General features: G+C 44.1%; 1 protein-coding gene across 1 annotated transcript in view; it reads left to right on the forward strand.

Annotated features, from left to right (window-relative positions):
• The first annotated feature begins 1,051 nt into the window (after positions 1 to 1,051).
• immp2l (inner mitochondrial membrane peptidase subunit 2) overlaps positions 1,052 to 14,000 on the forward strand; it is an 85,860-nt gene continuing 72,911 nt past the window's right edge. The window contains exons 1-3 of the mRNA XM_080539401.1: positions 1,052 to 1,078; positions 9,791 to 9,928; positions 12,500 to 12,603. Of these exons, the coding sequence (XP_080395527.1) occupies positions 9,794 to 9,928; positions 12,500 to 12,603 (239 nt within the window). The 5' untranslated portion in view covers positions 1,052 to 1,078; positions 9,791 to 9,793. The remainder of the gene's footprint in view (positions 1,079 to 9,790; positions 9,929 to 12,499; positions 12,604 to 14,000) is intronic.

Raw genomic sequence — 14,000 nt, forward strand, 5'->3', positions numbered from 1 at the left:
GGCACCCGAAAAAAGAAAAGAAAAAAGTAGGCCTCCTTGTTGTTGAATCCATTTCAAAAAATCAATATTATTGTTTATGATCTTAGAGAAAAACGATTAACTGGTTCTTCTTATTTATGGTTTTTGAAGATTCTCTTTTATAGATATCATAGTGCACCTGAAGGTTTGTTTTTCTCCATCTGCACTCCAACACACGCTGCCCCAGGAAGGCCTCAAAGATCTCCAGGGACCCATCCCACCCTGGGAACGAACACTTTGTTCGGCTGCCCTCAGGCAGGCGGTTCAGGACCATGTCCGCAAGGACAAATAGACTGAAGCTCAGCTTCTACCCTAGGGCCATTCAGGCCCTGAACACAGCAAAGACCTAGGTTCTAGGCCCTGGACAATCTAGACAATTTGATGGCAGCTACTAGATTGTAATCATAAGTGCAATACTGAAATACAAATGTGAACATTTCAAACCTGCAAACTGCGACAGTTTAAATGAATGTGCAATAATACTATGTGCAATATGACAACCCTCGTGTACATAAGGTTCAGAGATAGGAAATGTTGATAAATGATATGTATAGCATAGCATAGAGTACAGCACAGTGTTTTATTTGTATAGTATAGTAGTATAGTATAGTGGATAGTGTATATAGCCTTTATTTATGTAAACCAGCTCTTTTCCCTTCTTGTTTGTAGTATTTTTTTCCTAGCACCAGGGGAGCCCCCCCTCCTAAATTTCGATTGATTAATCAATCAATCAACCAATCAACCAATCAACCAATCAATCAATCAATCAATTCATTCAACTGTAACCATGGCAACGATTTAACAGCGGCGGCCATGATGGAGCCTACAAACGTTAATAAGAGCTACTGTTGAAGAAGCAGTTTCTGGGTATATATACATACATTACATTGCTGACCATAAATGTTGTTGAGAATCACCACCAATCACTGATATAGGGGATCAGTGGAGAAAACACTTTCAAAAATATACTTCACTGTAAGTCCTAACCCTTTAAGACCCGGGGGCGCGGAGGCGTTCCAGAAGGGACAGGTGGTGCACGAGCACGGAAGTCACATTTCTGGTGAGTGAAATGATCGGTCTGGAGTTGGGAAAGTGGCATTTTAGGGGGAAGTAGACAGCCTACCAGAGAAGGGAAGGTGTGACAACCTTCTCTGTATAACCAGCGATAGCCTGCCGTTGTTTGCTACAATGCATATAACCAAGTAGTGCAGACAGACCAGGACCTAGTTGTTCTTCTAGTTAGCATGCTAGCATGTTGTGACATAAATCCGTACAGCAGCAGGATTAAAGGTCGCGAGGCTGCACAATGTGTACTGTGTGACTAGTGTCTTTCTTATCTATTAACGTTATATGAACCCGTTGTTACCAATTATACCAGATAACCTAGATACAGGATGGTGTTACTCAAGTGGATAAAGGAACAGTCCCATAACGCTACACAAGTGGAGTTGGCTGTACCACTGGTGTGATACTCATAAACAGTGGATGGGTTTGTGTTATGTGTAACTTCACTCAATGCAAAGCTCCCTTCAAAACATTAACAGCAGGGATGCAAGGGATCCCCCTAAGCCTTTTAATGAGAATGTTGAGGTTGTTGAACATACTTTACTTTTTGAGGTTGTTTCCACGGTCACATTTCAACATGCTATATTAATGACAGTTTAATACAATTAATTATAACATCCCCACCCCCCTTTCTACTATCTTTATGTAATTTTCATATAGCCTACTACCAGCTACTGTTCTTCTTTCTGTGCTCCACCACCATACACACACATGTGCATCAACACGATGCAAAATACACAGTGAATCCAAACAGTCTTTTATTGAAACAATATACATGGTAATAATAAAAGGTAAATCTATGATTGATCTGCAGTGCTGCATCATGCAAATTCTTGACTAGGATTTCACCTAGTATATTGCACGGTTTTGCAATAAAATAATGTCTTGTGTTTGGGTTATGGGACATAACGTAGATTAATGATATAGTTATATTATAACTCATTCATAGTAATTTTGTCTTTTCCTAATAAACGTTGTTCTGTGCCATTGTGTCACAACTGAAGCTTTCATGTCACAAACGTTTTAAAAATGCTTTTTTTTTTTTTACCTAGTAGTATGTGTGTTACAGTATGACAGGGTATCCTTTTGTGCTTCAAGATCAAGTAGGCTGTCTAGAGCCAGGTCTAGAGCCAGACAGCCTACTTGATCTTAATAATAATAATAATAGCTTAGATTTATATAGCGCTTTCTCAAACCCAAGGACACTTAACAGATTTCATAGACAGACAGTCAGACAGACAGAACAGAAAAATAAAGCAAAGAAACAAAGACAACGAGAGTGACAAAAAACTAGACTAGGGGCCAAAGGCCTTAGAGAACAGGTGGGTTTTGAGGGCTGATTTAAAAGTGTCCAGGGTAGGGGCATTGCGGATCGCTGTGGGGAGAGAGTTCCAGAGGGTGGGAGCTGCCACACTGAAAGCTCTATCTTGAAGTTGCTCTCCTTGGGATAGCAGATTGATACGGTCACAAATCAATTACCATAGAGGGCAACACCTAAGATAGGCCCATTTCGTTTTGTACTCATCAAGACTTATACTGTATGAAGTGAACAGTGAGTGTTCCTCACATAATTTACATACAAATAGTCAAATGATGGGCCTACCTTAGGTTTCCGTTAGTTAAATGGAAACAATAAAATATCAGCTTTATTATTAAGCTCTAAATCCATGGCATCACTGGTGCATAGGATGAAAGCAGACTGTTTACGTCACGTCAGAGTGGTAGAACTTGATCCCTTTTGAGGGCTGAGCCAATTCTCTCTTCACTTTTGACAGTTAACAGTATGTTGTGTTTTCAAAAAAAGGATACCCTTCATAGTGAGTGATTACTTTGTTACCCTGACCTCAAATATCCAAGGTCAGCAGAGGAAGGGATTTGTTGTAATGCTGTTCTAAACGCTGTGACTTTAAGACCCGAGTCTGATGTTCTGCTTGAGAGACAAATCCCATTTGTGGGTCTGGGCAGTGGGCCTGTATCCTGTGAGCTTACAGTCAAAAAACTGACACCCCTCCAATAATCACCTTAGTTTTGGCTGAGTGAGCGTGGTCATGCCCTGCATCACACTATTTCATTCAGCTTCTGGAGACGAATAAATATTCAGTGATTAGGGAAAGGGGATTACCCTAGTGTACAACTTCACACCAACAACGTCACACCGACCAAATAACCGCTGAAATAGGTTGTTAGAATAATCTGAATCGTAAAGAAAGATTTAATATGAAGTCCGCAACAGTTTCTCTGCCTTTTTTACGAAGGAGACGCCATGCACCATTTCACACACAGCCGTGTGGACTGACCACGTGGACCCTGGCTGCTGAGCCGTAGTCACAGATGGAGCCGTTGAGCTGCTACTTCTCCATCTGCAGAGGAGGACCCTTGTCTTTAATTAAGCACTCATCAAGAAAAATCAATCTGCTGCCGGCACTCTGTTTTTCAGCTCTCTAATGGAAAAAGGCTCTTTCAAATTGATAATGGGATTCTCTAATTAGTGCTTTTAGTCCGGTATTTGTTGAGGAGCGAGATATTTGGGGTGTTTTTTTTAGCACACAGAGGAAGCACACAGAGGAAGGACTTGATGTATTTGTTAAAATAATCTGAATCGTAAAGAAAGATTTAATATGAAGTCCGCAACAGTTTCTCTGCCTTTTTACGAAGGAGACCCAAATTTCGTTGTTTGGTACCTGTACTATATCAATGACAATAAAGACCATTCATTCATTTGTTGAGGAGAGATATTTTGGGTGTTTTTAGCACACAGAGGAAGGACTTGACGTATTTGTTGAGGAGAGAGATATTTCGGGTGTTTTTTTTAGCACACAGAGGAAGGACTTGACTGTTTGTTGAGGAGAGAGATATTTTGGGTGTTTTTTAGAGGAAGGACTGGAGGTATTTGTTGAGGAGAGAGATATTTTGGGTGTTTTTTAGAGGAAGGACTGGAGGTATTTGTTGAGGAGAGAGATATTTTGGGTGTTTTTTAGAGGAAGGACTGGAGGTATTTGTTGAGGAGAGAGATATTTTGGGTGTTTTTTAGAGGAAGGACTGGAGGTATTTGTTGAGGAGAGAGATATTTTGGGTGTTTTTTAGCACACAGAGTCACACACTGTCACTTGACGTATTTGTTAGCTGACGTTGTGTCCTGTCCACTTCTCCCGTTGTGATGTGTTCTCTGAACTTACGGAAGCCTTCGAAAAGCTTCAAATCAGTCACATTGATTTTATGAAGGATAGCCTATTTCTTGTGAGATTTGCTACAGTAGTACGGTATGTCCTTTACTATTACCTGCTTGGCCCTGAGGTCTTGCACCGCTGCTCCTGCCTCTAATTTCTCCACTGCAATGTGTTGGTGTTTGCAGCCCTGACTCCTGCTTTGGTGCCGTTGCACCTTGCCAAGACCAGAGTGGAAACAGTGTTTTATGAGCAATTAATGAAACACTATTTTATATATAGCCTAAGCCATGAACTTTTGAACTTAAAAAAACTTGCCTAGAGGCATGCTCATACCTATGAGGTAGTGGTCTGCTTTATATGTGTCTCGATGTGGGTTCTCTGGGTGAAAATAAGAAATCAGACCAGAGATGAGCTGAAATAGTAGTCCATGTGTTGCGGAGGGCTGTTACAAGCTGTGCTCCAGAGGTCATGCTTCCCAATGCACCATAGGCAGGCAGGGTTAGTGAGAGAGCATCTCCATAGGCAGGGTTAGTGAGAGAGCAGCTCCATAGGCAGGGTTAGTGAGAGAGCAGCTCCATAGGCAGGGTTAGTGAGAGCATCTGGGCCTGGTGCTGCACAGTGTCCTGTCTGGATGTACTCAGTTCATAACCTACTGTGACATCACCAAGGTCCTGTCTGGACGTACTCAGTTCATAACCTACTGTGACATCACCAAGGTCCTGTCTGGACGTACTCGGTTCATAACCTACTGTGACATCACCAAGGTCCTGTCTGGACGTACTCAGTTCATAACCTACTGTGACATCACCAAGGTCCTGCCTGGACGTACTCGGTTCATAACCTACTGTGACATCACCAAGGTCCTGTCTGGACGTACTCAGTTCATAACCTACTGTGACATCACCAAGGTCCTGTCTGGACGTACTCGGTTCATAACCTACTGTGACATCACCAAGGTCCTGCCTGGATGTACCGGTACTCAGTTCATAACCTACTGTGACATCACCAAGGTCCTGTCTGGACGTACTCGGTTCATAACCTACTGTGACATCACCAAGGTCCTGTCTGGACATACTCAGTTCATAACCTACTGACATAACCAAGGTCTTTGTGGCTTTGTGATTATACTTTAAAATGTTTGATATTATGGCTCTTTTATTTCTGTATTTCTCATGTGTAATCTTTACTTCAGTGTTGCCTTCACACATACTGGCTGAAAGAGGTGGTCCAGTAGTCCTATGACATGCATTTCATTCGATTGTAATTTTTAGGTGTAACATTAAAGGTCCCATATCATGAAAAACTCACTTTTTCAGTGCTTGTGCTATACATTTGGGTCTCTGATGACCCTACTAACACAGAAACAGAACAGGAACAGGAACACAAACATGTGGTTCAACAAGCCATTCAGACTGGCTGCCTCCTGCTACGTAGTGTGGGGTCTCATTGGGGGGGTGGGGGTGGGTGGATGTTGAACATTTCCCCCGCACATTCGTACATTCTAAGGGAAACTCTGATCGATTCCATTTAAATGGTTTTGGATTCCTCCGTTTTGTGGGGAACACAGGGATATTTTATTTTATGTGTAGTTGTGTGTTTTTTCTCCGTGCTGCCGCACAGCGAACCGCTGATGATTTCCTGACCCAGCCCCATCCATGAAACAGCATGTGGGGAAAAGCACTGAAACAGAGGTGTTTAGAGGCTTTCTGAAGAGTATCAAATAGAGTGCAAAAAAGCAGCATCTGCACACTCAAATCTGTGCAAAACGCGATGTTTATTGCGAGCTTTCGGTCTCCAGGCTCCCAGACCATTGTAAACAACAGCTGTATGACGCAGTTTGACGAGAGTGAAGAGACGTGCAATGCATTTGCAGGATGTTGAGTATGAATAGCATGCATCGATCGCATACTAAAATATTTAAGTATACATACATATTTGAGTATACATACTAGATTTCTCGCATACTAAAATGTTGCATACTGTACAGTGTGAACGCTCTCGCATACTCAAATCTACATCATATCTAGTATGAGTAGTATGCTAGTATGCCATTTCGAACACACCCATTAACTTGTGGAAAAAGAGCATAATAGTTCTCCTTTATAGCCAGACACATATTTCGGTAAGTCTGGCTTAATCTGGCTTTTCCCAGTCCATTTTCCTGTTGCAATAGCTTTTGGTCTCTAAAGCCCTCATCAATCTCTCTCTCTGGGTGATGGGTTTGTGCTGTAAAACTGCGAACTGTTGTGGTTGCAGAACTCCAGAGAGTTTGGGGAAATCTAGTAATAGCTAACCGTAATCAGTATCCCTTGGTGCCCTAGTGTAACATCCCTTGTTACCCCGGCCTTTCCAGTGTGACATTACTCATATGTGATATGGAACACAGGGCCCAGAAATGCAATTCTAGTTCAATAATACCCAAGGTAGAACCATTGGCAGTAAACCACTAAAGATCCCAACTAAATACACTAAAAACACATCAAGTGTCTGAAAGTGGGATGACTTGGGTCTAATTGTTCTCAGTTTTCAATGGTTTTGGTAACATCAGCCTATGGTAACCTGGGTGTGTGATTTATATCATTCTATATTTTTGTAATAGAATGCCTCACAAAAACTGGAAGTATATTTTACATTTTCTTTTGGAGGCATCCGAAACTACGGCCTATGTTAACCACCTGCATGGTTAACTACAATGTGACTACAGTGTACTTTAGCCACTGTCTACTTTCTTCTTGTTCAACAACAAAAAAATGTTGCATGCTCAAATTTGTTTGCCCAGCTCAATATAATAACACCATATAAGTGCTTGCTTATGATAACCTGTCTAGTATATTGCCACAGCTTGTTACAGAGCTCGCTCCTGCACATTTGGGCATTGGCATGAATACAAATGAGCTCAGAAAGAGATGTGGTGCGTTAACTCGTTTGTCACCATGTCGACAGTATTAATGTGTTTTCTCTTCAGCTTTGATAAAGGCTTTTTTCCTCAGTGCAGTGTGCTTTAATGTGCTTGAGTGCAGTTGTCATATCGCAGTAAACAATGCAACACTAAGGCGCTCAGTGCATTATTGATACAGATAATACCACAACTTGTCTTGGCAGCCCTGCAAAGGAAGATGTTGCAGACCAGAAGCACCAAAACCAAACCTTTGGGGGAGAAACAGGAGAAGTGAATTGGGGGGGACGGGAGATGGGGGACTTTGGTCATGGCTCTGTGGGGAAAGAGTTTATTTTGTCATGCACACACACACACACACACACACACACACACACACACACACACACACACACACACACACACACACACACACACACACACACACACACACACACACTATCCCACTACTGTAGTGTTACCTCAAGCTGTTGGCATACAGTCTCCATGTACCCACACAGTACTGCACCCCTGTCTTTGATTCTGTCATCTTTTCCGGATGAGATTTGCGTGTCAGTGAGATTTAAGCCTAGACTTTGGTTCCCAGACACTTGTAGGTCTCTCAGCTGACATTGGGTGCCGGTGTGTTTTAAAACCCTAAAGCAGTCAATGTGATCTCACCTCCCACCTGCTCTCCAATATTGCCTCATGCAGCTTACAATTGTTCCTATTATGGATTGCGACTGTGTACAAGGCTACATGAGAGTGCAAGTAAGCATGGCAATATGTTCATGTCAGATGGATTTTCATGCTAGAATGGATTTTCTGCCTCAATGCTGGAGTGCTTTCCCTCTAGCACCTGGTAACTGATGTCTTAGAACACCCTATGATGGGGTTTAGAAAAGAGATGACTGTTAATGTGTTTAATAGGACGTAAAAATATGGCACAGGAAATGTTTCGTTTGTTGTTTGTGGATGCTGTAGGGGCGTCTGTGTCTGCCTGCAGCCGATAGCTGACTTCACCTGCTCTGTGGTTGGCCTTTTAATTAGTTTCATTACATCAGGTGGAGCTAGGACCAGAGGCAGAGCACTTTGCTGCAGGACGCTCATAATTGGTGAGGCGGCTCTGTCCTTGGGCGAACCACGGTTCTGTCCTCCTCTCTCCGTCGTCCTCCTGCCCTTCTGTGTTTTCTTCTCATCCTCAGGATGATCCTGTTATGGTTTGGAAGTTCTATTTCAGTGCGGTTTCTGCCAGATAGGGCCAAACCAGGATTCAAGGATAAAAAACTCATTCATAACTCTCCCTGCCTCCTTTATAACAAGAGACTCATTCATGTAAGCATTATGTTCACAAATGTTGTCTCTGAATCTGACTATTGAGAGTTGTGTCACAATGCTAGCCGTTAGCCATGTATCCATACTCATACAGCTAAGCTAACACAAAGTAACAAAAGTAAAACAACTATTCTACAACAGCATGTTTGGATACTGGATTCTGGTTGGCTAGCAACAGTGGAAAATATCCCAACAACCTTCAGTTCAGACCGCATTTCCAGTATCAATGCGCCTCCCAATCAATCTGATTAAGAACACCTGTGCTGACCTACAATGCAATGATTGATCTTGTTTATGGGACTATATTCTGTGGCGGAAGGATATATGTATTCTGAAACGATTAATGATTGTAAATACCTGAATTTAATGTTACAACTGTGTATTTCTTTTTTATATTATGTGGTGGCTGTTGTAGAAAAGCAATTTACCATTCGAGGGCGGGGGTTGTGGACTCATTTACCACTGGTACAGGGTTGTGGCACGAGGCGAAGCCGGTTCCTCTCATGGTAAATTGCTTCCTTAGCCTATTAGGGACTAAAAACTTTTAGTTAAATATTACTGCTCTGAGACCAGCTTCACTGAATGAATTCACATCAACTTTATTTTAAAGAACGTAGGCCGTAATACATCTGCAATAAATGGGCTGCTGTCCATGGACTGGCGACTGGAGAAACATAAAGGGATGGATTCTCTGAAACGTTAGTTGTGAGCCACACTGATGTTAAAAACATGCTAAAAATGACTCACTGCTATGTGACCCGCTAAAAATGACTCACTGCTATGTCTCAAAATGTTGTGTTGTTTTAACTAGCATTTCAGACAGTCAAAACTCCAGGTGGGGAAACTGCATCAATATTTGTTGTTCCTCTAGAATTCTTTAAAGTTGTGAGGTTTTCTGAACCCAACAAGGTAACCCAAGGGAGGTAATGACACATGTAGCACTAAGGCCTTCTTGATATTCCTATGAAGTACAAACTGTAAAAACTCTTATACTGTCAGTAGGATTAGTCAGATCCAAAGGTGGAAGGTCTGGTTGTTGTTGTTGCAGTATATAAACCCACTGATTACTTGGCCAGTGAGACTGTTATTTCACACTTTTCTGGGCCTCATAATCTTTGCAGTGAAAAGAGAGGGAGATTTAAAAAAACAAAAAACAAAAACAAAACCAAAGAAATTCTAATTAAAAAATCATTTGATGCAGTGCTCTGTCTGAGTGTGAAATCAAAGCCCACTTTGTTTCAACAGTATCTTAATCCAGATCTCTATTGGTTGTTGCAGGACATGGTTGGTTGTACTGATGGTTATTGGCTGATCTCTGCTCTCTCCCCAGGCGATGGCTCAGCAGGCTGGGGCTGGCCGCAGGTATTTCCGGGCGTTTGTGAGCGGCTTCTTCGTGGCCGTGCCCGTCACTGTGACTGTCCTCGACCGCTTGGCTTACGTGGCACGGGTAGAGGGGGCCTCGATGCAGGTGAAACTCTTCTCTTTTCTCCACCCATTGTTACTGATCTTATTGTACCTTTTCCTGTTGTAGCAGAGTTCATGGAGTTCAATAATCTATAAAAAGGAGAGAGAGGAGTACCATGTAAGACAATGTCCTCATCTCACCTGATACAACTGCAACAGGTGGCATGATCTTTACTGACCCTGAGTCAGATCCCACAACATGGCCCTGTGCAAAAAAAAAACAACCTGTTTGTTCTTGTAATGGATCCGGGCACAGAGGGTTTGGGCACAGCCCGTTTATTCAACAGTCCTCAGCCGCACCACTCCAGGTGCGCTGGCAAAAAGGGGTCCGTATAAATAATAACAATAACAATTATGACACTCGGCAGTCGCTCCTCCACAGCCCACCCTTTCGGCGCGCTGGTTCTGCTGCTGCTCCTACTGCCTCTGGTCACCAACTGTCACACCCGGTGTCACTGCCCCGCCAGGGAAAACAAACACACAGGTTAAAGCCAACTGATGAGGTCCTAATTGGCCGATGTCAGTCAGGACCCCATCCACACTCCACCAACTGTCCCGCAGCCCCCTCTGCAGGCCGGACGCGGCATTCTCCCCACTTACCCCCCCGCCCGCTGCAAGGGAGAGGAAGTCGGCCACGACCATCTGCGCCCCCGGCCTATGGACCACCACGAAATTGAAGGGCTGCAACGCGAGGTACCAGCGGGTGATTCTCGCGTTGACGTCCTTCATGCGGTGGAGCCATTGGAGGGGAGCATGGTCGGAGTAGAGGGTGAACGTGCGCCCAGCAGTAGTACAGGAGTACCGAATGGCCAGACACTCCTTCTCCACCGTGCTGTACCTGTCTTCACGCTCCGACAGCTTGCGTGATAGAGCTGCAAGATGACTCCAAAGGCCCCCTGTCAATATCAAGGTTACATTAGGCCCCGCTTTGCTCCCATGCACTCCCTTATTAGGAAAAAGGTTTTTCACACTATTTGAGGCATTCTGAATATGTATTTCTGATTTCTCTATGCTCTCGGCCATAACCTATATGCAGTTGCCTCTCCCTGTTGAACAGGGATGTGCAGACAGACACCCTACCTCTTTGCCCTGCCACTCACAGAGTGTCCCCCACTCCCTCAGGTGCCTTTCTTCGGGGGGGGAAAAAGCACCTGCCGTGTCTGCGCACGTCCCTGTCGTAGAGCGTTCCAAATGGAATTATTACAACGTTCCCTGATCTCGCCTTAGGCACCGCAGCACGAAATGTAATTGTCGTCCAGACAATCTTATTTCATCAAACTGTCTCCTGTCTCTGATTTTTTTTCTTCTTCTGTTGTTATGAATTCTAGGTGCTCGCGAGCTAGCATGACAGGCATCTCTTAGACAATACACGCATCTAATATGGGGAAAATATGACTGAAACTGGGAATGATAAAGTAGCCAGCTGTAACAGATAGATTCTGCGGCTGGCAGCACTCATAGGGATATTTATTTTCGGCAGACAGATAAGAGATATTCTGTCAATTACGCCGGCAAGCGTGAAATGGCCTGCGCACATCCTGTTTAATGAATCATTCTGCCTGTGTCATGTCACCCACCAGTTTGAGTGGGCTTCGTCACACACCAGTCATTCGATGAAGTGACATAAACTAAGTTGTAAGAATATATAATTCGGAGGGGATTCTTCACAGACAACTGTGGGATAGAGTTGCAGTCATGGCTGTTGGAAAAAGTCCTGTTGCGTGTCTGTTGAGTATGAAAGTATGAAAGGGTTAATTTATTAGTCGACTGTGCAGAGGAATGTACGGTACTCTGTGATGTTAGCTTTATTGTGTACTGTGGATAAAACTCTGATATTTTGTTGGTATATTTTGTTTGTGTGTTACTCCCCATCTTCCACCGGAGACTGAAGACCCATCTCTTCAGGTTACACCTTGACTGCTCCTCTTGAGACATCTACTACCCCCCAGCACTGTGTGCCTCTTGAGACACCTGTTTCCCCCTTGACTTATTTTTGTCCTGTGAGAATATGTTGTTGTTGTTAGCATGTTTCGTTTCACTTGAAGTGAAACAGAATGTGAACTCCAGAGATATACTGGTTCTCCAAGGCTATGTTGTTGTGGCAACAGACAGTATTAGACCTCTGCACCGACCCTGCATCAGAGAGCTTTCAATGTACTATATGGTTTAGATTCTTGGCTTAGCATTTGCATTTTTGGTGCCCTGAAATACCCTAACATGTACAAAAAATACCCGTGACAATACTATACTTTAACCTCATAGTAATTGTTTAATTTCGAATCCAAACTCGAGTATAGAGCCAAAAGAAGAAGGACAAAAATGCTTCACTGACGCGGGCGGGGCACTCTATGTGAACCTTAATCTGACTTTCGATACGAGTAATCTTTCCGTTCCGATTAAAGGTAAGATGTTTATCTGTGGAGGGGGGGGGCTACGGTGCATCTCACCCACATCTTCCAAGAGGAATCAGCAGACACAGGAGAACATGTACAGAGGGCAGCATGGCAGCATGCCACTACGTCACTACTCTGAGAGGGATATATCACTCTACTGTGTGTGTCTTGTGTTCCCTCAGCCCTCCCTCAACCCTGACGGAGCGCTGGCGTCTGACGTGGTCCTCCTGAACCGCTGGAGTGTGAGGAACTACCAAGTGCAACGTGGAGACGTGGTGTCTGTCCTGTAAGTAACTATGGTAACTCAGGGTTTGTTGTTGCTCATGTACTAGAAGTAGTAGCAGGGGCTCTTGGGATGGCGCTAAGATCAGGGATTCTAGCTGCAGTACATGCAGTGAGAACATGATAAAATGATAGGATTATTGGATCTTGCCCCAAGCCTTACCTGCATGTGCCATCCCTCCTCACGTGTTGACATGGATTCGATACTTTTATGCTCGATATCTGAGCTTTTTCCTGTTAAAGTGAGCTGACCTTTGAGCAGAGTCATTGACGATGCTCCTCAAAGATGAGGCTGGTATCATTAGAGCCTCTCTCCGAGCCTCCTACACACCTACGTGTAGGACAGAGTGTGAAGGGCAGCCCAATCAACCGACCCTCATCCATGTCAGTAAGGTCCTCTTACATCCCCCACATCCTGCTATCGCTCCTCCGCTTCCCTGAGTGCAGAGGGCCTTCTAGCTTGCTCTCCGTCTCCTGAAGAGAACTATCTCTCTGCATGTGGAGTAGGCAACCACTGCCCACAGCTAGCAGAGCAGTGACGTTCCCATGCGCCCCTGAGTCTTTCTTTAAACATGTTCTTTTATGTTGAAAGCCGAGAGCCTGTTGACACGGCTCCAATGCAGAGAGGATGGGGGGGGGGGGGGGGGGGCACTGCAGGCGATTACCAAGGCACCAATTAGAGTGGCACATACCCACGTCCCTCGTCAGGCTGTGTGCTTTCAGACACACTATTCTGTTCCCGAAGCACCATGGGAAGTCAAATGTGTCCGCTAAAAAGAAAGAACTCTCCTCGGATCTCTCCTCGCAGATTTTACTGCTTTTGTTATGAACTCCACTAGCCAGTTAGCTGCTAATGCTACGTTTGTCTAGTCTAGAGGTCTACAGCTGCCTAGCAGGTCAGTAAACTAGCCTACACGTATGTTTATGTATGTTGGATGTCATGTGACCTGGGAAAGAAATCGGTTACTTACCAGGCTCCAGTTGGGCGACAATCCTTTTGGTCGACAATCCTTTGCATGCAATAACTGCCTTAAGTCTACAACTTGGGTGCCATCTTTAATGATCATCTTAAATTTGATATGAACACTGAGGCTATTGTGAAACAGGGGCAACACTAATTTGGACTTTCACGCGATCAAATAGCAGCTTTCCATTGTAAAGACTATGGTCATTTGACCCCCGAGGCGGCTCTTATAGTAAGTCAAAAAAGGCACGGCTGTTCTAGTGTTAAGTGAGCCTCACTGCTGTGGGTGTTTCATTATAGGTGTTCCTTCTGGCCATGTGGATTGAGTGGGCTGCAGGATGGACAGTGGCAGGATGGTGCCTCAGCGAGATAAATCCCTCTTCCATAATTACCCCAAGATGGCAGCCTCTCCCTGCAGGGGACGTGTAGCGCTGTGA

The sequence above is a fragment of the Nansenia antarctica genome (assembly GCF_963989245.1).
Source record: "Nansenia antarctica genome assembly, chromosome: 9".
NCBI lineage: Eukaryota > Metazoa > Chordata > Actinopteri > Argentiniformes > Microstomatidae > Nansenia > Nansenia antarctica.